Here is a 25868-nt window from a genome sequence, read left to right as displayed (position 1 = left end):
TTCGTATTGTGAGGCACATGCACTAACCCCTGTACCACTGTGCTGCCCTACTATTATAATGTTTCTCTTTAATGGATTGCACTACAACTATAGAGGGATCATCTAGTGGTCCTGGTAAGGACCATGACTCAAAATGTTCACATTTTACATATAAAGTACTTGCTATCAAAGAATTTGTGAACAACACAATTATTTTCAAAAACAGTTCCAATATGCACATACAAGTCTGACACTGCTGCCCCTTCTGCCACTAGGGGGAGCAGGTATGCTGCAGTGCTGTAAATCCCTGACAGAAAATGTATACTGTATGGTACCTTTATGAGACTAGATTGTCATGTATGTATGTTATTGTTGTTGACTATAATGGGCTGGCTGATGATATTCATAGTATGTCACTCTACTCTACTTTAAGGATTACTACCATGTTTGAGAATTGTCTCTGTAATAAAATCAACAGAAATGAGCACTTGGCCTTGCTGAAATTATTTGCAGCAGGAGTGTTTGTAATTAGGTAGAAAACTTGTGAGACAAACACCTTACCAGATGTTGCCTTGACAGAGTGCTTCTGTAGAAAATCCAGAGTCTGCGCCAGAGGTTTTTTGTTACAGTGAGTGGAGAGCTCCTCATTACATTCAAAACACCTGGCACAAAGGGAGTACACAATATACATACAAAAACTCAGACCTACATTAAAATTAAATAATAATATTCATACTCATAATACTATTCTTATTGACATAAAAGCAGAACAACTTGACTGGGGGTCACTTTATAGGAAATACATTGGAAGTTGTAGATATTGGCTGGTAAAGAAACATACATTACTAAAATATTTAGTTTCTGCATTTTATCCGAATTTGAGAGATTTCTCACCAGGCCCTCCATGTGCTCAAGCTTATGGTGATGCAGTGTGACTCAGGATGGAAAGCTTTGTGGTGCTTGACAGCGTGTTCAATCCCTGAGTGGTTACAGCCCTGTAAAGTAGGACATAATATACCAAATGTTAGTCATATAATCTGTTGTCCAATTGGTACAAAACACTGTGGTGCACATGCAACATGTCCTAGTTTAGTCGGAAGCTAGGCTTTACCAAACAATATAAGACAACCGAAATAATTGTACTACATAAGTGACCTCAAACTAAATTACACTCAAATTAAAAAAATGTTTTTAATACATTTTAATATTAATACTTATTTTGATCACTCAATTAATTTATATAATGAAAACATAATAATGTTGAATAAATATTCCAGATCAGATTAGTTGATCTGTGTTATTAGTCATATTAGGGAGAGTGCTCCTTTCCTCCGCTGCATGCATGCATGTGTGGTGCTATTAAGCAGTTGTGTGTGTTTAGTGGCTTCATCAAGGGCACCAAGCGTGCTCAGGTGGTGACAAGAATATTTCCAACAACCAGCCCCAATTTGCTTTTTTTATGTTCAATGGAATACAAATCTATGACCTTGCGGAGTGCAGGCCAAGTGTTTACAGACTGAGCTACTGAAGTTGAATTTCAAAAATGTGTTTTTATGTGGTGTGTTGTTTTTGCATCACTGATACACACTGCCACAGTTCAATATCAACTTATACAATACTGTGGAAAACATTACTTTTGGTTTTGGGATTTTATTGTTTCTGTACAGTATACTGTATTGTGTTTAGGGCTGTCAAAATGGGTTACTCTATCACCGTTACTGATCAGATTAAAAAATGTAATGTTACTAAAAATTCCTGAAAAGACTCTGGCAATGCATTTAAAATAAAAATAGACAACATGATGGAACAGTCGATTGACATAAAGTATTATCCATACGCTGCAGAAGGATTTATCAGGTCTACATTAATGTGAATAAATGTATGATTATAGAAAACTTGACATAACATGAACATGATGTTAAAAATGTTTAATAAACATGTTAAGTGGTTTTTTTTGGTTGTCTCATTTTGTCTACAGGTTCATGCTGTGCGTGAATGCACGAAGGTGCGCTTTGTTGATGTGATTTACTTGTTGGAGTGCTAATCAGGCATATTTGGTCAGTGCATGACTGCAAGCTAATCAATGCTAACATGCTATTTAGGCTAGTTGTATGTACACATTGCATCATTATGCCTCATTTGTAGGCATATTTGAGACAATTTAATATCCTTTACTTTTATCCTAAATGTATACAATTTAATTTTGCATGTCTCATGACACATTATCTGTATGTAACATTGGCTGCATTTCAAATACCGGTAGTTGTTTGTGTGCCATGTTGTGCCAGACCACAGCAAACATTACCTAGCTTGCCAAAGATTGTAATAAATCTATTAAAAGAAGACAGCCTGCCGTTTCCTTTAACTTGGACACACACATCTATACCTTTGGCCATTAAAAGACAGTAATTTCCAGGAGTTATCTCACCTTCTGAGTAGCCTCTGATTTACTAATGGTTTCTAATGTTGTAAAAATGTGTAGAAAAAATATTACATTTTAACATTTCTGTCAACGAAGATTTGCGACATGTGCCTGCGACACATAGTCATTTTGATAGTAGGCTATTATAGCTAATATAGACACTTACATCATGTGTTGCCTTCATTATAAGACTTACATACGGCTTTTCATTTTTAGCGGCTCCAGACAGATTTGTTTTTTTTGTATTTTTGGTCCAATATGGCTCTTTCAACGTTTTGGGTTGCCGACCCCTTCTTTCATTAGACTCTTTACTCTTGCTAAATGAAACATACTTAATATGGGTTTGACAACTTTGCTACTGCAACAACTTCATGACTTGCTACCCTTTGTTATTGTAATGTACTAATTTTATATCATTTTAACAAAATATGATCTCCATTTTTTTCATTTCTTATTTTTCTTTTACATTTTTAAATTGTATTATTATACTTACTAATGAATTAATTTAAAGACGTCATTGCATTTATTTATTTAATTGAATCTATTTTCATTTACTTGTTTTTGAAGGGGCGTGGTGGGTGGTATGTTGGAATAAAGTAAATAAATAATATAAATAATAATAAATGACAATAAAGCTCCACTTTAAAAAATTGGGAAAAAAATCTTAGCACTATAACTTTTGTTTATCTATGCACTGTGTTGTACTCCATTGTTGATGCTCAATAAAACATATTGGGGAAAAAAAATTACATTACCGGTATATTTAATTGTGATTAATCAAAATTAATTAACAGCAACCCTTTGATTCATCTCATTGTAAATCTTAATGAATGGCTTATAGTATAGGGATAAATACGTCTCTGAATGTGTATCTTGGGTGTGCTGAGGTCCTTTGTGTGCATCTGCAGGAAGTCTTACTTGAAAACCACATTTGAGGCAGATTAGGATGTCTTGAGATGCTGCAGGCTCATTGTTGATCATAGTCCTTTCCTTTAGACACTCAGCACACACTAACCACAAGCTGGACAACATCGCTTTCTTCACCGAGCTCAAGTCCACTGCTTTCGTCACATGCTGGCAAGTCAATCCTGAGTAAGAAAAATGCACGTAATAGTCCCATGTAGCAATCAATTTTGCAAACCGGTTTGAAACTAACAACCACGCCACAGTAGCAGGCTGCAGAAAAGCGCTAGTGTAATAAATATTACAAATAATTGGGGACGATAGTTAACAGTAATTTCTAGTGAGGTATATGCTTCCCCTACTTCCGGGGTCACGTTTCCTCTTACGTCATCCCATAGCTTGGGTTTGTAAATTTGTATTTTTATTTTTTATAATATAGAGTTAACAAAACGTCTGTATTAATCAGACAAATTAACTTGAGGATATTCCTGACTGAATGCACATTTGACTCGTGGACATATGCGGAAATGAATAACAGTGTACAATAAGTTAATTCATTATCAATCAACATTATCAAACTTTATTAAAACTAAATGTATTCGTTATATTCACTTTTTTTTTAGTTCTCTGTGTAAATGAACTAAATTAAAATGACATTTATGTGAACTTTTTTTTTTTTAGTTTCATTCGTTGGGGGGAAGGTTTTGTAAGGGGGAAGAAATTTGGGGTGACAGCGCCTATCTCAGCTGCATTCGGGCGGAAGGCGTGGTACACCCTGGACAAGTCGCCACCTTATCACAGGGCCAACACAGATAGACAGACAACATTCACACTCACATTCACACACTAGGGCCAATTTAGTGTTGCCAATCAACCTATCCCCAGGTGCATGTCTTTGCAGGTGGGAGGAAGCCGGAGTACCCGGAGGGAACCCACGCAGTCACGGGGAGAACATGCAAACTCCTTACAGAAAAATCCTGAGTGCAGGATCGAACCCAGGACATTCGTATTGTGAGGCAGACGCACTAACCCCTTCCCCCACCGTGCTGCCCATGGTCTTGCAAGACATGGTAATTATAGATCTAAAATGCATATCAATGTTGAACTATAACTGTTGTACTTCAGCCAGTCTAACTATTTCAGTTATGAATTAACAGAAATAAATTAAAAATCATAAGTATCAAATTATTATATTAATAAAAATACATAGTATAATATTAATATGGGCCTTAATTTAGGATTCATCCCATTCAGTAACCAAACCATACTGAGTACTATAACAAATTGATAACGCTCAATGAGCGACTTACCGCTGACTTCATCTGACGATTCTTCATCTCGAGGTTTTCTTGGTTTATTTGTCCGCTTGGTCATGCTGGCGGCTGTCAAGGACAGGGGGTCCTTAAGACGCATTTGGAGCTTTGGAGGTTAAAACACTGGCGTTAGCTCACAATACAACCACAGTGTTTCAAGCTGTTCTTTGTACTTGCACTGTCAATTTTAACTTGTTTTTATTCATAAGTATTTTCTTTCTCATGTGCCAAATCAGCAGAATGCATGGGGAAATGTTAATGCGTAGCTTATTTTATTATTACTATACAAGTGACTTGCTTGTTTTATTAACCCAATGCTGTCATCCCTAGCTACAATGCACATCAAAAATGGCAGCTTCACAGCATTGCAAATTTTAAAAAAAATCTAATAAATATATTGAATACTCTACATATTTTTGTCTTAAATGTATTACACTTTGTCTTATTTTTTTATTATGAGGTTGTGGAAATTGATAGACATTTACCAAGCAGGACTTCTGTTTGCGGGATAAGAGTGAACAATGCTTACAACACGGCGGCTAATCCTGACACTCCTGTATCTTTACCGTGACAATCAACTTGACAAACTTTTGGCAGATAACTTTTTGATGCACTTCATATTCAACTCCTGCCTCATAAATAACACATCTCTACATTGGTGAGCCTCTGGCGTGAGCGATGTCAAAAGACAAGACGCGACACATACCAGTATTGATGCGCCACTTAATGCTAACGAGACTGCTATTAGGTATCAACAGCTGTCCGGGGAATGTTAAGTGGAGATGAACTGATGATGCACTTCATTTTCAACATAATCAGCTCCACAGAGTGAGCCTTTGGCATTAGTGATGTGGACTGACAATGCAAGACACAGAATGCTAACAACACAGAATGCTAACAACACATTAATTGATTAACGTGGACCCCGAAACAAGTTGAAAAACTTATTCGGGTGTTACCATTAGTGGTCAATTGTACGGAATATGTACTGTACTGTGCAATCTACTAATAAAAGTCTCAATCAATCAATCAAAACAGCTAATGGACGTAGCTGTGACTGTCAAGCACATCGAAGCCCAGTTAAAACTTTAAGGAATTACCCAGGTTGTGACAAAATATTTCAACATAGTGACCGTGTAATTTTTGTAGCCGCCAAGCCATGAGGCTTGGAGGATCCTCCTGCCTACTGTTAAGTACTGTAATCTACAGTAGAATGCACTCAAAGCTACTATATTGGGTGATACAAGTGTAAAGGTGACTATATGGCTGTTGTTTTATGTCTTAGAGGGCTTGAAATATGTTAAAAATAATTTTGATGGTCGTAAATAGTTTTTTTATGCTCTTACAATGAAAATATTACATTTAGTAATATTAATCCTACTTTGCGGAAATGTGTTAACCACAGTCAGGCCTGGAATCAATTGGCCGCGATAAGCAAGGGATGACTGTGTGGCAATTTACTCCCCAAACAAGGCAACCAAGCAGGCATCTATACTGCAAAATAGACAAAAGTGCACAAGTCTCCAGTCAAGACGTTCCCAAATAAAACTTTTGGCACCAGCCGCTAGACTAGATCTGACCAATCCAAGTCTATGAGCATGAACTGATTAAGCCTGCTTGGATGAGAGGAAAAACGTCTTCTTAGAGAAACCCAACAATCCAGTTGTGATGGATTGAATGCCCTGAGATTATAATGACCTGGATGAATGAGAACATCAATAGACACCAAATAAAAGTGTTAAATGTCTGATTAAATGTTCGCCAGTGATGTCTTGTATGATATAAATGGTATGTACATTAATTATGTACACTAGCATTAACATGTGACTAGTATGTGAAATATTTAGCTGCTACGAAAGTATTTACGGGGGCAAAGTGTTGTCAAATATTATCTTGTGATGTGTTGGCTCTTCATTGTCAAATGATTTTTTTGAACATATTACGCCTATACTGGCTCACCTGCACTGGCGTCCTGTGCACTTAAGATGTGACTTTAAGGTTTTACTACTTACGTATAAAATACTAAACGGTCTAGCTCCGTCCTATCTTGACGATTGTATTGTACCATATGTCCCGGCATGAAATCTGCGTTCAAAGAACTCTGGCTTATTAGTGATTTCCAGAGCCCCAAAAAAGTCTGCGGGCTATAGAGCGTTTTATATTCGGGCTCCAGTACTATGGAATGCCCTCCCGGTAACAGTTAGAGATGCTACCTCAGTAGAAACATTTAAGTCCCATCTTAAAACTCATTTGTATACTCTTTAAATAGACCCCCCTTTTAGACCAGTAGATTTGGTGTACACAGATGAAGCGCTAGCTGTTCAAAGTCGGGACCCGGGGTGGACCACTCGTCTGTGCATCAGTTGGGGACGTCTCTGCGCTGCTGACCTGTCTCCACTCAAGATGATCTCCTGCTGGCCCACTATGAACTGGACTCTCACACTATTAACTAGATCCACTCGACGTCCATTGCATCGGTCGCCCAGGTGGGGAGTCCCCTCCAAAGTTTCTTATTGTAGCCCATTGAGTTGAGTTTTTCTTGCCCTGATGTGGAATCTGAGCCGAGGATGTCGTTGTAGCTTGTGCAACCCTTTGAGACACTCATGATTTAGGGCTATATGAATAAACTTTGATTGATGATTGATTGATTGATGATTGTAGTTACAAATGTTTAAACTGACCTTATGCCATATGATACTCCCATATCTTAATTATTGTGTTGAAATCTGGGGTAACAATTACAAATCAAACATCAACTCTATGTTCTTACTTCAAAAGAAAGCGATTAGAATTGTAAATTATGCGGATTATCATGACCATACCAATGCTCTGTTTATTAAATTAAAAACATTAAAACTGCACGATCTTGTTGACCTCAACACTGCTATTGTGACGTACAAAGCTCATAACCACATGCTACCTCGGTGTCTACAGGAGAGGTTCAAACCCAGAGAGAATCCCTATGACCTCAGATGTTCAGCTGTCTTTCAGAAAGCAAAAATAAGAACGAGTTTAAAAAGTAGATGTGTTTCTGTCAAGGGGGTTCTACTGTGGAACAGCTTGGATGATTCCTTAAAATGTTCCAGTTCCATTCACACATTTAAAAAACACTTTAAGACCAATGTCTTGAAAAATATATCACTCTTGAATCAACACTGTAGTTAATACTATGATCAATGTTAATTAAAAACTAAATGTGGGATATAAACAATAATGGAAGTATAATTGTTTGTATATAGTATATAATTGGTACAAAGGTTTAACATGTGTACAATGATATTTCACATGCCTTTACTGTGTATATAATTGAACTGTGTTTACGTTGTGTATAATGTGTATTTATAATATGTTGTACAAAGGACATTTCATAATTTTCGGAAGATCATCTTGTATTTGACATTGTTTATAGGGTTAGGCGCAATAAGTGTTCAACTTCAGCCTAAACCCTTTCGGTCTGCAACATTTTTTTATTTATGAATGTACAACTGTTTGTTTATTTTGTTGACCATTGATTGATTGATTGAAACTTTTATTAGTAGATTGCACAGTGAAGTACATATTCTGTACAATTGACCACTAAATGGTAACACCCGAATAACTTTTTCAACTTGTTTAAGTCGGGGTCCACTTAAATTGATTCGTGATACAGATATATACTATTTTCATAATACAGTCATCACACAAGATAATCATCAGAGTATATACAATGAATTATTTACATTATTTACAATCTGGGGTGTGGGATATGGAGGGGGGGGGGGGGGTTAGGATTGGTTGGTATCAACACTTCGGTCATCAACAATTGCATCATCAGAGAAAGTTAGTTTAGGGTTGAAGTTGCCTGGAGGTGTTGTTTTAGTGCGGTTTTGAAGGAGGATAGAGATGCCCTTTCTTTTACACCTGTTGGGAGTGCATTCCACATTGGTGTGGCATAGAAAGAGAATGAGTTAAGACCTTTGTTAGATCGGAATCTGGGTTTAACGTGGTTAGTGGAGCTCCCTCTGGTGTTGTGGTTATGGCGGTCATTTACGTTAAGGAAGTAGTTTGACATGTATTGACGGAATAATAATAATAAACTAAACTAATAATAAACTAAACCTTAAACATGGTCTTGCAAGTAAAAGAAGCATGTCAAAAGCAATGATCTCGTATTAGGAGTCAAGATATTATCCAGTGAATTTGACATTATTTTACAGTATCACATCTTTTCTGAGACTTCAATCACGTCATTATTGTAAGGGGATGATTAAAAGCATTTACTACTGTAGTCACTCACGCCATTAAAGCCTCGATTAACCACATTTAAAATCAGAAAAATAAGGCAATCAGATAGGTCTAAAATATATGCAAAGTAACAGTATGCTCATAGTACTCGGGATTCAGCAGAAGCGAGGAAATAGCACTCACCTCTTTTCTGTAGATGGCTAACACTGATGATGCTAACTCTCTCTGGCTAGCAAACAAGCTAGCCAAATACTTGTAAAACTAATTGCACGATTAATTAGTTGCTTTAACGCCAGTACGCGTGGCAATAATGTCATTGCGAAATAAAGCCAAACCACCTGAAATGACCTTCATGCGAAATATAGTGAATGTTAACCGGGACTTTACGGATGTTGCCTGGTTCGTTTTAGCGTCAAGTAGCGCAGCAAGTAAACAACACGTGACGCACTCGGAAGCAATATGGCAAACTGGGGTGTTGCGTTCACGTCCAACGGGGAAATTTGGAAACACACCAGAATAATCCGAAAACGCTTCGTGTTTACGAGGTTGAATAATGTCGTTAACGATTCGGAAAGCTAACAAAAGGGACCTATTAGCCAGTTAACAGGATCTCTTACCTTTCCTGGCGTCCTGCAAGATCCAACTCCTACCTGAACTTTGAAAGCAGACGTGTTAATGGACTGTACTGTGGGCGAAAACATACATTGGATGAGCAGGTTGCATATCCTATTAGGGAGAAAGGAGATGCAATAAATGGGTCCCCAGACATAGGTCAGCCAGTAAACGTTAATAAATGATAGAAATTTTTTAATTTATGCATTTTTCTTTTGGGTCACATATCTTGGAAGTGACATCCATCCATCCATTTTCTACCGCTTGTCCCTTTTGGGGTCGCGGGGGGTTCTGGAGCCTATCTCAACCGCATTCGGGCGGAAGGCGGGGTGCACTCTGGACAAGTCACCACCTCATCACAGGGCCAACACAAATAGAAAGACAACATTCACACACTAAGGCCAATTTAGTGTTGCCAATCAACCTATCCCCATAGTGCATGTCTTTGGAGGTGGGAGGAAGCCGGAGTACCCGGAGGGAACCCACGCAGTCACGGGGAGAACCTGCAAACTCCACACAGAAAGATCCTGAGCCCGGGATTGAACTCAGGACTACTCAGGACCTTCGTATTGTGAGGCACATTCCACCGTGCTGCCCCTGGAAGTGACATGATGTGCCTTATTTAAAATTATTGTCTGACAAATAATGAACATTGTGTTGCATAAGCCTCACAATACGAAGGTCCTGAGTAATCCTGGGTTCAATCCCGGGCTCGGGATCTTTCTGTGTGGAGTTTGCATGTTCTCCCCGTGACTGCGCGGGTTCCCCACCTTCTACCATCCTAGTCACGTCCGTTGTGTCCTTGGGCAAGACACTTCACCCTTGCTCCTGATGGGTGCTGGTTAGCGCCTTGCATGGCAGCTCCCGCCATCAGTGTGTGAATGTGTGTGTGAATGGGTGAATGTGGAAATACTGTCAAAGCGCTTTGAGTACCTTGAAGGTAGAAAAGCGATATACAAGTATAAGCCAAATATCATTTATCATTTACTCCGGCTTCCTCCCACCTCCAAAGACATGCACCTGGGGATAGGTTGATTGGCAACACTAAAACTGGCCCTAGTGTGAATGTGAGTGTGAATGTTGTCTGTCTAACTGTGTTGGCCCTGCGATGAGGTGGCAAATTGTCCAGGGTGTACCCCGCCTTCCGCCTGATTGTAGCTGAGATAGGCTCCAGCGCCCCCCGCGACCCCGAAGGGAATAAGCGGTAGAAAATGGATGGATGGATGGATGTGTTGCATGTGCCTCACAATACGACGGTCCTGAGTAATCCTGGGTTCAATCCCGGGCTGGGGATGCTTCTGTGTGGAGTTTGCATGTTCTCCCTGTGACTGCGTGGGTTCCCTCCGGGTACTCCGGCTTCCTCCCACCGCAAAAACATGCACCTGGGGATAGGTTGATTGGCAACACTAAATTGGCCCTATTGTGTGAATGTGAGTGTGAATGTTGTCTGTCTATCTGTGTTGGCCCTGTGATGAAGTGGCGACTTGTCCAGGGTGTACCCCGCCTTCCGCCCGAATGCAGCTGAGATAGGCTCCAGCACCCCCCACAACCCCAAAAGGGACAAGCGGTAGAAAATTGGATGGATGGATGGATGTGTTGAGTCAACATTAAAATGTTTCTTTTGGATGTGTGAATTACTTTATTTTTAAGAGTATATTTACCCAAATTTAGGACCCTTTAAAAAAATTAATATATTCAATATCCATCCATCCATCCATTTTCTTCCGCTTATCCGAGGTCGGTTCGCGGGGGCAGCAGCCTAAGCAGAGAAGCCCAGACTTCCTTCTCCCCAGCCACTTCGTCCAGCTCCTACCGGGGGATCCCGAGGGGTTCCCAGGCCAGCCGGGAGACATAGTCTTCCCAACCTGTCCTGTGGCCCCCCTACCGGTCGGACGTGCCCTAAACGCCTCTCTAGGGAGGCGTTCGGGTGGCATAATTCAATATCAGGAAACAAAAAATCAGTATCTGGTCAAAAGTGAAATTATGTCCAACTGGGGGGTGTGAGTGACAGGGAAAACAGCTTTGAAACGCTTGGAAATGTCCTTTGACACCACCTGTTGGTTTGCATGTGCTTGGTGAAATATACAGACAGTAGTAAAAAAAAAAAAAAAAAAGTTAACGGTTCAAAATGAATGAGCAATGATTGGATATGCGTATTTTATGCACACACGAAAACAAATTTGAATTAAAATTCAAGACTAATGTTTGTCTTTGCCGTGTTCCTATACTGGTTATGGCTCATATACTTTCGACAAAGGGAAGCACATAAAGTTAAAGTTAAAGTACCAATGATTGTCACACACACACTAGGTGTGGCGAAATTATTCTCTGCATTTGACCCATCACCCTTGATCACCCCCTGGGAGGTGAGGGGAGCAGTGAGCAGCAGGAGTGAGCAGCAGCGGTAGCCGCGCCGGGAATCATTTTTGGTGATTTAACCCCCAATTCCAACCTTTGATGCTTGGTGCCAAGCAGGGAATTAATGGGTCCCATTTTTATAGTCTTTGGTATGACTCGGCCGGGGTTTTAACTGACAACCTACCGATCTCAGGACGGACACTCTAACCCAGTGGTTCTTAACCTGGGTTCGATCGAACCCTAGGGGTTCGGTGAGTCGAGCTCAGATGTTCGGCGGAGGTCAAGACACACCCGACTCATCGTGTAAATAAAAACTTCTCCCTATCGGCGTATTACGGATACAGCAACAGCAGAAGTCAGACTGATTGGCAGGTGTGTAATTTGTTGTGAGTTTATGCAGTGTGTTGGTTTTGTTCTTTGAACAAGGTGATGTTCATGCCCGGTTCATTTTGTGCACCAGTATAAAAACATGGTAACACTTTAGTATGGGGAACATATTCACTATTAATTAGTTACTTATTAACATGCAAATTAGTAACATATTAGCTCTTAATTAAGTACTTATTAATGCCTTATTCTGCATGGCCTCATTATAACCCTAACCCTGTAACCCTGGCCCTAACCCTCTAACCCTAACCCTGATTGATTGATTGAGTGAAACTTTTATTAGTAGGTTGCACAGTGCAGTACATATTCCGTACAATTGACCACTAAATGGTAACACCCGAATAAGTTTTTCAACTCGTTTAAGTCGGGGTCCACGTAAATCAATTCATGGTAAACCAAACCTAACCAAAAAACTCTAAATTAAGTCTTTGTTACTTAGAATATGTTCCCCATACTAAAGTGTTACCAAAAACATATAACTTTGTCTTGAATTTGAAAAAAAACAACATTTTATTTTTCACTAAAGAAGGCTTCGGTGAAAGAGCATATGAAACTGGTGGGGTTCGATAGCTCCAACAAGGTTAAGAACCACTGCTCTAACCACTAGGCCACTGAGTAGGTATCACAATGGGTCACAATATTATAATTTATCATTAACATGAACGCATGAAAATCTCACTGGAATATAAAGACAATATAACATACATCCATGAACGTGAATGCACATGCAAAAGTGCAATATATTTATCTGTACAGTAATCTATTTTTTTTGTATCTGCACCTTATTGCTCTTGAATCCTGCACTACAATTACTATTACTTTTACCATGAATTGATTAACGTGGACCCCGACTTAAACAAGTTGAAAAACTTATTGGGGTGTTACCATTTAGTGGTCAATTGTACGGAATATGTACTGTACTGTGCAATCTACTAATAAAAGTCTCAATCAATCAATCAAAACAACGAACTAATGCAACGACATTTCGTTCTTACCTGTACTGTAAAGTTCAAATATGAATGACAATAAAAAAGGAAGTCTTGCCATAAAAAAAAAAAAAAAAAAAAATTAAAAGTGTAGTCTAGTCATGGCTGTTGTATTCGTGAGCAGCTGTGCTGTACAGAACATGCATTTTGTCCTTTGAAGGACCCGTACTTCGCGCATGCGCTATAAATGATTAGAAGGGGCTGTGACGCTCACTAGTGCTCCATTACCTATCACCAAAAAGTCGTGTTACAATCAAGTTAGTTGGGTGTTTATTGATCAAATATGGCTCTCCGCAAGTGTCTGGGCGGTTTCAGAGCTGCCTACCGGCTGTTATGGAACAGTAATGTCCTTCTAAGTGCCTCTACCGCGAGCAGACGAACATTGTCCAGTGTTTACAGGCGGCCATGTTGCACCAGTGAGTTCTCTCGTTTACTTTGAGTTATTATTAGCAATGCGCCTACTTTTAGCGTGGCTGTCACTTTGTATGTGACACAAACTGTGGATTGTGTACATTTGCAATATGTGGTAAGTTGTTTGGTCGTTCTTTCAACCGCAGAGTTGTGGCTCGGCACCCGCAGCGTGGCCTCCGTGACAGCCAGCACAGATGTGACTTATGACCAGCTGAGGCGGCTCCTGGCCGCTGGCAAGGCTGTTGTTATAGACGTCAGAGAACCGTGGGAGCTCCGAGAGTTCGGCATCATCCCTGGATCCATTAACGTCCCCTGTGGGTGTTGTTTCCCCCCCAACTTTAAATGTTTGTTACTGTCCACAACTGCGCACACAAAATACTCACAAAAAGTTAAGAGGTATTCGGCATTCGGGTTAAATTTCAGGATGCACTTAAACTTAAGAAAAACTGCTTGTTTTAAAATGTCTTGATTGATTGAAACTTTTATTAGTAGCTTGCACAGTACAGTACATATTCCGTACAATTGACCACTAAATGGTATCACCCGAATAAGTTTTTTAACTTGTTTAAGTCCACGTAAAACAATTCATGGTACAAATATATAATATCAGCATAATACAGTCATCACACAAGTTAATCATCAGAGTATATACATTGAATTATTTACATTATTTATAGAGATGTCCAATAATATCGGCCTTCCGATATTATCAGCCGATAAATGCTTTAAAATGTAATATCGGAAACTATCAGTATCGTTTTTTTTTAAATTATTGGTATCGTTTTTATTTTATTTTTTATTTTTTAAATTAAATCAACATAAAAAACACAAGATACACTTACAATTAGTGCACCAACCCAAAAAACCTCCCTCCCCCATTTACACTCATTCACACAAAAGAGTTGTTTCTTTCTGTTATTAATATTCTGGTTCCTACATTATATATCAATATATATCAATACAGTCTGCAAAGGATACAGTCCGTAAGCACACATGATTGTGTGTGCTGCTGGTCCACCAGTAGTACTAACCTTTAACAGTTAATTTTACTCATTTTTATTAATTACTAGCTTCTCTTTAACTATTTTTATATTGTTTTACTATCTTTTTTATTCAAGAAAATGTTTTAAATTTATTTATTTTATTTTATTTTATTAATTTTAAAAAAGGGACCTTATCTTCACCATACCTGGTTGTCCAAATTAGGCATAATGTGTTAATTCCACGACTGTATATATCGGTATCGGTTGATGTTGGTATCAGTAATTAAAGAGTTGGACAATATCGGATATCGGCAAAAAGCCATTATCTGACATCCCTAATTATTTACAATCCGGGGGGTGGGATGTGGAGGAGGGGGGTTAGGTTTGGTTGATATCAGCACTTCTGTCATCAAAGTAAATAGTGAAAACTGCTACTACAAGGTGGATAACATTGCAGCTCATGATACGATACAATCTATTTCGTCTAAAACCCCCCAAAATAATAAGCCTTGAAACTAATAAAAGTCAAATACAATCTCAGATCTTCTTAAATTTTTTTTACCTATGCTCAATTTTTCAGCTAACAAAAACATAAAAGATCAAAATGTGAAATAAAGTGCCCTAGTTGAACAATTTCCCTTGTGGATCAATAGCGTTTGTCTAAGTCTAAGGCTATGTCTACACTAAGCCGGATAACCCCTTAAACAAATAATTATTTAGCCTAAGCCCCGTGTCAGCCACACTAAACCAGCGTTTAAGGTCCCCCTCCTCGGACAAATTTTTACACGGGTAAGTGCGCCGTGTATTTCTTGCATCTCCGGCTCTTAGCTTTGTATGGACTCATCGATCATTTACAATGCGAGTTCGGATGTTTGATCGAATTTGGATGGATTCATGAAAGGGTTGAAATCCCTATTTGCACATGTGCAACAGTTTTTTTTGTTGTTTTTTTCAAGTCGCACGGTCTATTTTTAGGCGCATTTGCGAGTAAATTTGTCGCACCGTACAGCGCTGTTCATTTGCCACTACGTGGACAAGGATTAGTAATTACCGGTAGAAACGTTTCCGCACTGTGGATAGACAAACATTAGCCGTTTGTTGCAGCCTGTTCGAACTTGTCACTCTCTGTTTTGTGGGACACTGCCAGAATGTGTCATCATGTATTATCACGATATGATGATAGAATTAAAATCTCTATCGTAGGCCAGATTTCTATTGTTTCTATCGTGTATTGTTTACATCACTCAAACCCTATTTGAACTCCTACCTAAATTAAACACCTGAACCGCATAAACCACACCTTCCTGGCCATAAACGCCTTTTTGGCCCTTTTTACGTTTTAACGTTTCAATCTTTTAACTCTATGCTAAATAAACATAAGGGCTCACTGCAATACAATCCTGGTCTTCACGCCAAAGCGCTATCACAACCTTTCCATCTCAATAATACACTTACGCTGCTTAGTTAACACTGTCACTTTCATAGGAGCTCAACATTTAACATGGAAGGATACAATCTTTATCCTTAATGATGGTGGCGACGACAGTCGAGTGGTTGAGACTAAAAGTGTGAGCAATATAATTTTCTTTGGCGCATTGTCACCTAAAATTAGGAGACATAAAGAAGTGCAAAAAGTGAACTAATGATGTTATACTTACTCAGTGTAGTTATGCGCATAACACATACTGTGTCGTACTCTTCTGGCTGGTGCGCGGTACTGTATTGTATATACTAAAGCAGGGGTGTCAAACTCATTTTAGCTCAGGGGCCGCATGGAGGAAAATCTGTGCACACGCAGTTCGGACTATTAAAATCTTCAGATTGTTTTCTTTGTCTTTGGCCAAAAATAGAACAAACACATTCTGAAAATATTACAATAAAAATATAGAAAAAACTACCGGGAGCGGTAAAGTTTAGATGCATGAAGGAAAGAAGAAAGGGTATGAATGTTTATAACTGAATACATTTACATACACTACCGTTCAAAAGTTTGGGGTCACCCAAACAATTTTGTGGAATAGCCTTCTTTTCTATGAACAAGAATAGACTGTCGAGTTTCAGATGAAAGTTCTCTTTTTCTGGCCATTTTGAGCGTTTAATTGACCCCACAAATGTGATGCTCCAGAAACTCAATCTGCTCAAAGGAAGGTCAGTTTTGTAGCTTCTGTAACGAGCTAAACTGTTTTCAGATGTGTGAACATGATTGCACTAGGGTTTTCTAATCATCAATTAGCCTTCTGAGCCAATGAGCAAACACATTGTACCATTAGAACACTGGAGTGATAGTTGCTGGAAATGGGGCTCTATACACCTATGTAGATATTGCACCAAAAACCAGACATTTGCAGCTAGAATAGTCATTTACCACATTAGCAATGTATAGAGTGTATTTCTTTAAAGGCCTACTGAAATGAATTTTTTTTATTTAAACGGGGATAGCAGATCTATTCTATGTGTCATACTTGATCATTTCGCGATATTGCCATATTTTTGCTGAAAGGATTTAGTATAGAACAACGACGATAAAGATTGCAACTTTTGGTATCTGATAAAAAAAAGGCTTGCACCTACCGGAAGTAGCGTGACGTAGTCAGTTGAACATATACGCAAAGTTCCCTATTGTTTACAATGATGGCCGCATGAAGTGAGAGAGATTCGGACCGAGAAAGCGACAATTTCCCCATTAATTTGAGCGAGGATGAAAGATTTGTGGATGAGTAAAGTGCAAGTGAAGGACTAGTGGGGAGTTGAAGCTATTCAGATAGGGAAGATGCTGTGAGAGCCGGGGGTGACCTGATATTCAGCTGGGAATGACTACAACAGTAAATAAACACAAGACATATATATACTCTATTAGCCACAACACAACCAGGCTTATATTTAATATGCCACAAATTAATCCTGCATAAAAACACCTGCGTGTTTGTTATGCTAGCTCCTAGCTCCTCTGCTAGCTCCTAGCTCCATAGAACACGCCAATACAATTCAAACACCTGATCAACACACACAATCACTCAGCCCAAAAGACCGTTTACCTAACCCAAGGTTCATAAAGCTTATATATTTTTAAAAAGTTACGTACGTGACGCGCACATACGGTCAAGTTATCGAATGTTTAGCAGCCAAGGCTGCATACTCACGGTACCTGATATTCAGCTGGGAATGACTACAACAGTAAATAAACACAAGACATATATATACTCTATTAGCCACAACACAACCAGGCTTATATTTAATATGCCACAAATTAATCCTGCATAATAACACCTGCGTGTTTGTTATGCTAGCTCCTAGCTCCTCTGCTAGCTCCTAGCTCCATAGAACACGCCAATACAATTCAAACACCTGATCAACACACACAATCACTCAGCCCAAAAGACCGTTCACCTAACCCAAGGTTCATAAAGCTTATATATTTTTAAAAAGTTACGTACGTGACGCGCACTTACGGTACGGTACGTGTTATGCTAGCTCCTAGCTCCTCTGCTAGCTCCTAGCTCCATAGAACACGCCAATACAATTCAAACACATGATCAACACACACAATCACTCAGCCCAAAAGACCGTTCACCTAACCCAAGGTTCATAAAGCTTATATATTTTAAAAAAGTTACGTACATACGCAAAAAAAAGCCAAAGCTGCATACTCACAGTAGCACGTCTGCGTCTTTGTCATCCAAATCAAAGTAATCCTGGTAAGAGTCTGTGTTGTCCCAGTTCTCTACAGGCGTCTGTGTATCCAAATCAAAAGTCCTCCTGGTTAGAGTCTCTGTTATCCGAGTTCTTCCATCTTGACTGCATCTTTCGGGAATGTAAACAAAGAAGCGCCGGCTGTGTACTGTTGTGGCTGACTACGTTCGAAAAATACGTCCATTTCGCACCGACAACTTTCTTCTTTGCTTGCTTGGCTTCCTTCTCCATAATGCAATGAACATGATTGAAACAGATTCACGAACACAGATGTCCAGAATACTGTGGAATTATGAAATGAAAATAGAGCTTTTTCGTATCGGCTTCAATGTGGAAGGCATACCCGTGTTCGCCGGGCTACGTCACACGCATACGTCATCCTCAGAGGCGTTTCGAACCGGAAGTTTAGCGGCAAATTTAAAATGTCACTTTATAAGTTAACCCGGCCGTATTGGCATGTGTTATAATGTTAAGATTTCATCATTGATATATAAACTATCAGACTGCGTGGTCGGTAGTAGTGGGTTTCAGTAGGCCTTTAAAGTTAAGACTAGTTTAAAGTTATCTTCATTGAAAAGTACAGTGCTTTTCCTTCAAAAATAAGGACATTTCATTGTGACCCCAAACTTTTGAACGGTAGTGTATGCATAAAAATTTGTTTTCTTTTTTATTATTTTTTTAGTGAATTAAGTAACGTTTATGACAACCTTTTTCCAAAACACAATGTATAATGTGAGCTGTAACAGGATAATACATACATTCATCATTTGTTTTCATAACGGTTACAAAAAAGTGGGACCCCCAAAAATTTCCTGTGGGACCTCATTTTTATGACTTGATGGGGTGCCTGGGATCCCATTTTGAAAATTCCTAGCGCCAACACTGATGGAGTATTGGTGCATGCAAAACAACAGCAGCAGGTGGCTGTGGCCTGCGGGCCTGTTCTAACACTAATCAAATATAATCCCGGGGGCCATAGATAATTCATTCCCGCAGGCCTTGACTTTGACACCCCTGTACTAAAGCAAGTCTGGTATATTTAGACCAAAATTATTTTATTAACTTATTTATCACAAAACGTCACCTGTTTTGCCTGTTTAGCTTGTTTGTAAGTACTTGTTTTTGCAGTGGGCCAAGTGAACGCAGCCCTGCAGCTTGTTCCCGAAGAGTTCAGGGAGCAGTATGGCGGTGAGATGCCTGGACAAGCAGACAACGTAGTGTTCACTTGCCTGAAAGGCATCCGGAGCAAGACTGCACTAGACACAGCCACCTCGCTGGGATACAAAGAGTAAGACTTTTTACAATTACCGTATTTTTCGGATTATAAATCGCTCCGGAGTATAAATCGCACCGGCCGAAAATGCATAATAAAGAAGGAAAAAAAAAACATAAGTCGCACTAGAGCAGGGGTCGGCAACCTTTACCACTCAAAGAGCCATTTTGGCAAGTTTCACAAATTAAAGAAAGTAATGGGAGCCACAAAAAATTTTTTTAAATTTAAAATGAAAAACACCGCATACAAAGCTTAAACGCTTTGTGCTATGTTAACTAGGGGTCTCCGACACACGCACCGGCACGCACTTTAATGTGGAAATTTGATGTTAGTGCAGCCCGCGAGTTTTGAATGAATGGCGCTTGATAGCGTCATACTTGCCAACCCTCTCATTTTTCCCGGGAGACTCCCGAATATCAGAGCGTGATGACACTGCATTTGGCGCCCTCTACAGTCTGCCCTAACAGTGTACCTGTTCGACCACACGTAGAATGCAATTTCAGCTTGCTCACGTAAGTGACAGCAAGGCGTACTAGGTCAGCAGCCACACATCTTACACTGACGGTACCAATACCCAGAATCCCATGCAGCCCTAACTCTTCCGCTCAACCAACGCACGGAGAGGGGGGGGGGGTTGATGTGTGGGGGGATTTGGTGGTAGCGGGGGTGTATAATGTAGACCGGAAGAGTTAGGGCTGCATGGGATTCTGGGTAATGGTTGTGTTGTGTTTATGTTGTGTTATGGTGGGATGTTCTCCAGAAATGTGTTTTTCATTCTTTTTTGGTGTGGGTTCACAGTGTGGCGCATATTTGTAACGTAACAATGTGAAAGTTGTTTGATACGGCTACCGTCAGTGTAAGCTGTGTGGCTGATGACTAAGTATGCTTTGCTGTCTCCTGTGTGTGCAAGTAATAACAACATGCAACGTGTGGCTGGACTGGCACGCTGTATGTAAATGCTATAGAGGACAATTACTGCAGTGCAATTAGGGCACGCCCTTTATTTAGTAATTAGAGTGTAAATAGGATTATTTTTTCCCTGGGAGTAATCTATGAGGGACACTGAGATCCAAAAATCTCCTGGGAAAATCGGGGGGGTCGGCATGTATGTAGCTGAGCCGCATCAGAGTGGTCAAGGAGCCGCATGCGGCTCCGGAGCCGCGGGTTGCCGACCCCTGCACTAGAGTATAAGTCGCATTTTTGGGGGAAATTTATTTGATAAAATCCAACACCAAGAATAGACATTTGAAAGGAAATTTAAAATAAATAAAGAATAGTGAACAACAGGCTGAATAAGTGTACGTTATATGACGCATAAATAACGAACTGAGAACGTGCCTGGTATGTTAACGTAACATATGGTAAGAGTCATTCAAATAACTATAACAAATAGAACATGCTATACGTTTACTAGGGCTGTGAATCTTTGGGTGTCCCACGATTTGATTCAATATCGATTCTTGGGGTCACGATTCGATTCAAAATCGATTTTTTTTTTCGATTCAACGCGATTCTTGATTAAAAAACGAAATTTTCCCGATTCAAAACGATTCTCTATTCATTCAATACATAGGATTTCAGCAGGACCTACCCCAGTCTGCTGACATGCAAGCAGAGTAGTAGATTTTTGTAAAAAGCTTTTATAATTGTAAAGGGCAATGTTTTATCAACTGATTGCAATAATGCAAATTTGTTTGAACTATTAAATGAACCAAAAATATGACTTATTTTATCTTTGTGAAAATATTGGACACAGTGTGTTGTCAAGCTTATGAGATGCGATGCAAGTGTAAGCCACTGTGACACTATTGTTCATTTTTATTTATTTTTATAAATGTCTAATGATAATGTCAATGAGGGATTTTTAATCACTGCTATGTTGAAATTGTAACTAATATTGATACTGTTGTTGATAGTATTCATTTTTGTTTCACTACTTTTGGTTTGTTCTGTGTCGTGTTTGTGTCTCCTCTCAATTGCTCTGTTTACTGCAGTTCTGAGTGTTGCTGGGTTGGTTTTGGAATTGGATTGCATTGTTATGGTATTGCTGTGTATTGTTTTGTTGGATTGATTAATTTAAAAAAAAAAAAAAATCCATCCATCCATCTTCTTCCGCTTATCCAAGGTCGGGTCGCGGGGGCAGCAGCTTAAGCAGGGAAGCCAAGACTTCCCTCTCCCCAGCCACTTCGTCCAGCTCCTCCCGGGGGATCCCGAGGCGTTCCCAGGCCAGCCGGGAGACATAGTCTTCCCAACGTGTCCTGGGTCTTCCCCGTGGCCTCCTACCGGTCGGACGTGCCCTAAACACCTCCCTAGGGAGGCGTTCGGGTGGCATCCTGACCAGATGCCCGAACCACCTCATCTGGCTCCTCTCGATGTGGAGGAGCAGCGGCTTTACTTTGAGCTCCCCCCGGATGGCAGAGCTTCTCACCCTATCTCTAAGGGAGAGCCCCGCCACCCGGCGGAGGAAACTCATTTCGGCCGCTTGTACCCGTGATCTTGTCCTTTCGGTCATAACCCAAAGCTCATGACCATAGGTGAGGATAGGAACGTAGATGGACCGGTAAATTGAGAGCTTTGCCTTCCGGCTCTGCTCCTTCTTCACCACAACGGATCGATACAGCGTCCGCATTACTGAAGACGCCGCACCGATCCGCCTGTCGATCTCACGATCCACTCTTCCCTCACTCGTGAACAAGACTCCGAGGTACTTGAACTCCTCCACTTGGGGCAGGGTCTCTTCCGCAACCCGGAGATGGCACTCCACCCTTTTCCGGGCGAGAACCATGGATTCGGACTTGGAGGTGCCGATTCTCATCCCAGTCGCTTCACACTCAGCTGCGAACCGATCCAGCGAGAGCTGAAGATCCTGGCCAGATGAAGCCATCAGGACCACATCATCTGCAAAAATCAGAGACCTAAAAAAAAATAGATTAAGAAAAAAAGAATCGATTCTGAATCGAAAAACGTGAGAATCACGATTCGCATTTGAATCGATTTTTTCCCCACACCCCCAACGTTTACCAAACAATTTGTCACTCCTGATCGCTAAATCCGATGAAATCTTCTTCCTCGGTGTTGCTTCTAAACAACTCTGCCAACTCCACATATACGCCTAGTCTCTTACGTGAATGAGATAAATAATATTATTTGATATTTTACGGTAATCTGTTAATAATTTCACACATAAATCGCTCCAGAGTATAAATCGCACCCCCGGCCAAACTATGAAAAAAACTGTGATTTATAATTTGAAAAATACGGTACCTTTTTTTGCTTTTTTAAAATAATCCCAAAACAGAGAATTAACCAATTTAATTGAATGTTGTATTGTCTCATTTAAAAAGAAGACATTTGAATTTACATTTCCACATGCATTGCAAAAAATCTCACTTCTGTTTTGACTTGTCACTTTTAAAAACAGATATGACTGCTTTTTTGTGAGAGTACTCATGCCCCTACTTTTAGCCCTGTTATGCACACACAAATGTGCACCGTAGAGGACGCTAGTTCTCAAGAGTTTTGTGGCCCTTTGGTCACAGACCCCCGTTCTTATACATAGGAATGGAATTCATATGGCCCCATTTGTCGCGGTTTACCTGACACATGAAATGTGACAAATTAGGGGGGTGCACTATCCACTTTAGCCGCCAAACGGCAGTAGTGTTTTATGGCAATTCCAACGCAGTGTCTAAAAGTTCAAAACAAATACTAAAAAAAATGAAATGTAGTATAATTTTTAAACCAAACTATTTCTGCCAGTTCACTATTTCACTCTATCCCCTATTTCAGTGTCCAGCATTACCCAGGTGGATGGCAAGACTGGGCTAAAAAAGAACATCATAACTGAAGGTTTATTTAAGATTCAAGCTTTTTTTTTTTTTTTCTTTCTAGGAAATGATAAGTATCTCTGTTATCTGCAATGAATGGTTTGATTTGTCTTTGAACTTATCACTCAGTAAATTTGAAATGTTTGAATCAAATGCCAAATGACATTTAAGGGCTCAACACACACACACTAATTACTAATACTAATGCAACACGTAATTGTTCCTTTTTGTTTTGCCTACATATAACACTACCTGTAAAAGAACAAACTGCTTTTTATGACAGCGGACATTTGTTTTGGTCCATTTCTTTTGGTCCATTTCTTTTGTCAAAGTTTCACATTTTGATTTTTAAAAAATATTGCCCTGTTATGCAAAACACAAAAGTCCACTCTAGTGAATGCTGGTTCTCAATAGGTTGTAGAAAATATGTATTTGTGATCATCAGAGGATGCCAAAATGTTTTCTATTATGCCTGGACTTTAATTCAAGGTTTATAAATAATGGTGTATGATTCTGTTAAAATAAAGTATAATACTAAAGAATGTGAATAAATATTGCATGTTGTATGTAAAACGTCAGTCTGTCCCTATGTATTCCATCCTATTGTGAATAAATTACAGTTTTAAATTACTAATGTTGTTTTTCTTATTCAGTCCCTCTGTCCTGTCTGCAGTTTTTAAGTATGTTTGTTAGACAAACTTAAATTTGTTCAAATGAAACACTGCATCTGAGATAATAAAACTCATGGATTGGATTTCTTTATCTCTGATGGTACAGTATTTACATTAGGCTATGCCACTAACCTTCAATGGAATATCAAGATTGGATAGCTGTAATAAATGTAATATTGTTCAATGTACTGTAACACATTACATCTCAACTGGAAAGTCAATACGTCTTAAAAGATAAGTCAATTTTTGTCAAATGTCATTGGACACTGACCTTTTGACTTAACCTTGTATCGGTAAATACTACCACCGTTAACAGGCTTTAAAAAAAATACAAACCCCGTTTCCATATGAGATGGGAAATTGTGTTAGATGTAAATATAAACGGAATACGATGATTTGCAAATCCTTTTCAACCCATATTCAATTGAATGCACTACAAAGACAAGATATTTGATGTTCAAACTCATAAACTTTATTTTTTTTGCAAATAATAATGAACTTAGAATTTCATGGCTGCAACACGTGCCAAAGTAGTTGGGAAAGGGCATGTTCACCACTGTGTTACATGGCCTTTCCTTTTAACAACACTCAGTAAACGTTTTTGAACTGAGACACATTTTTTAAGCTTCTCAGGTGGAATTCTTTCCCATTCTTGCTTGATGTACAGCTTAAGTTGTTCAACAGTCCGGGGGTCTCCGTTGTGGTATTTTAGGCTTCATAATGCGCCACACATTTTCAATGGGAGACAGGTCTGGACTACAGGCAGGCCAGTCTAGTACCCGCACTCTTTTACTATGAAGCCACGTTGATGTAACACGTGGCTTGGCATTGTCTTGCTGAAATAAGCAGGGGCATCCATGGTAACGTTGCTTGGATGGCAACATATGTTGCTCCAAAACCTGTATGTACCTTTCAGTATTAATGGCGCCTTTTCAACTTTGCGCCTATAACACTCCGGATGTTTTTTTCCCTCTTTGGTCCGGAGGACACAACGTCCACAGTTTCCAAAAAAAATTTGAAATGTGAACTCGTCAGACCACAGAACACTTTTCCACTTTGTATCAGTCCATCTTAGATGAGCTCAGGCTCAGCGAAGCCGACGGCGTTTCTGGGTGTTGTTGATAAACGGTTTTCGCCTTGCATAGGAGAGTTTTAACTTGCACTTACAGATGTAGCGACCAACTGTAGTTACTGACAGTGGGTTTCTGAAGTGTTCCTGAGCCCATGTGGTGATATCCTTTACACACTGATGTCGCTTGTTGATGCAGTACAGCCTGAGGGATCGAAGGTCACGGGTTTAGCTGCTTACGTGCAGTGATTTCTCCAGATTCTCTGAACCCTTTGATGATATTACGGACCGTAGATGGTGAAATCCCTAAATTCCTTGCAATAGCTGGTTGAGAAAGGTTTTTCTTAAACTGTTCAACAATTTGCTCACACATTTGTTGACAAAGTGGTGACCCTCGCCCCATCCTTGTTTGTGAATGACTGAGCATTTCATGGAATCTACTTTTATACCCAATCATGGCACCCACCTGTTCCCAATTTGCCTGTTCACCTGTGGGATGTTCCAAATAAGTGTTTGATGAGCATTCCTCAACTTTATCAGTATTTATTGCCACCTTTCCCAACTTCTTTGTCACGTGTTGTTGGCATCAAATTCTAAAGTTAATGATTATTTGCAAAAAAAAAAAAGGTTTATCAGTTTAAACATCAAATATGTTGTCTTTGTATCATATTCAATTGAATATGGGTTGAAAAGGATTTGCAAATCATTGTATTCCGTTTATATTTACATCTAACACAATTTCACAACTCATATGGAAACC

The 25868-nt window shown here is 39.5% G+C and overlaps 2 protein-coding genes across 2 annotated transcripts in view; one reads left to right on the top strand and one right to left on the bottom strand.

Moving 5' to 3' along the window:
- Positions 1-9305, bottom strand: part of usp45 (ubiquitin specific peptidase 45) — a 56359-nt gene extending 47054 nt beyond the window's left edge. The window contains exons 1-5 of the mRNA XM_062063620.1: positions 9025-9305; positions 4615-4723; positions 3320-3489; positions 874-974; positions 541-641 (exon numbers count right to left, since the gene is read on the bottom strand). Of these exons, the coding sequence (XP_061919604.1) occupies positions 541-641; positions 874-974; positions 3320-3489; positions 4615-4717 (475 nt within the window). The 5' untranslated portion in view covers positions 4718-4723; positions 9025-9305. The remainder of the gene's footprint in view (positions 1-540; positions 642-873; positions 975-3319; positions 3490-4614; positions 4724-9024) is intronic.
- Positions 9306-13352: 4047 nt separating this feature from the next.
- tstd3 (thiosulfate sulfurtransferase like domain containing 3) lies at positions 13353-23998 on the top strand. The gene is made up of 4 exons (XM_062063619.1): positions 13353-13600; positions 13742-13909; positions 19397-19556; positions 23331-23998. The coding sequence occupies exons 1-4, from the start codon at positions 13468-13470 to the stop codon at positions 23386-23388; spliced, it is 519 nt and encodes a 172-aa protein (XP_061919603.1). The 5' UTR covers positions 13353-13467; the 3' UTR covers positions 23389-23998.
- The last annotated feature ends 1870 nt before the right edge of the window (positions 23999-25868 follow it).

Source organism: Entelurus aequoreus, linkage group LG11, assembly GCF_033978785.1.
Source record: "Entelurus aequoreus isolate RoL-2023_Sb linkage group LG11, RoL_Eaeq_v1.1, whole genome shotgun sequence".
NCBI lineage: Eukaryota > Metazoa > Chordata > Actinopteri > Syngnathiformes > Syngnathidae > Entelurus > Entelurus aequoreus.
This window is presented reverse-complemented; position numbering and strand designations above follow the sequence as displayed.

What these genes read in the sequence shown, in the direction of transcription:
- tstd3 (XM_062063619.1), top strand. Translation starts at nt 13,468, where the DNA reads ATGGCTCTCCGCAAGTGTCTGGGCGGTTTCAGAGCTGCCTACCGGCTG. An exon ending in CAGGCGGCCATGTTGCACCA is followed by an intron (nt 13,601 to 13,741) that starts GTGAGTTCTCTC and finishes TTTCAACCGCAG; the next exon opens with AGTTGTGGCTCGGCACCCGC. An exon ending in TGGATCCATTAACGTCCCCT is followed by an intron (nt 13,910 to 19,396) that starts GTGGGTGTTGTT and finishes TTGTTTTTGCAG; the next exon opens with TGGGCCAAGTGAACGCAGCC.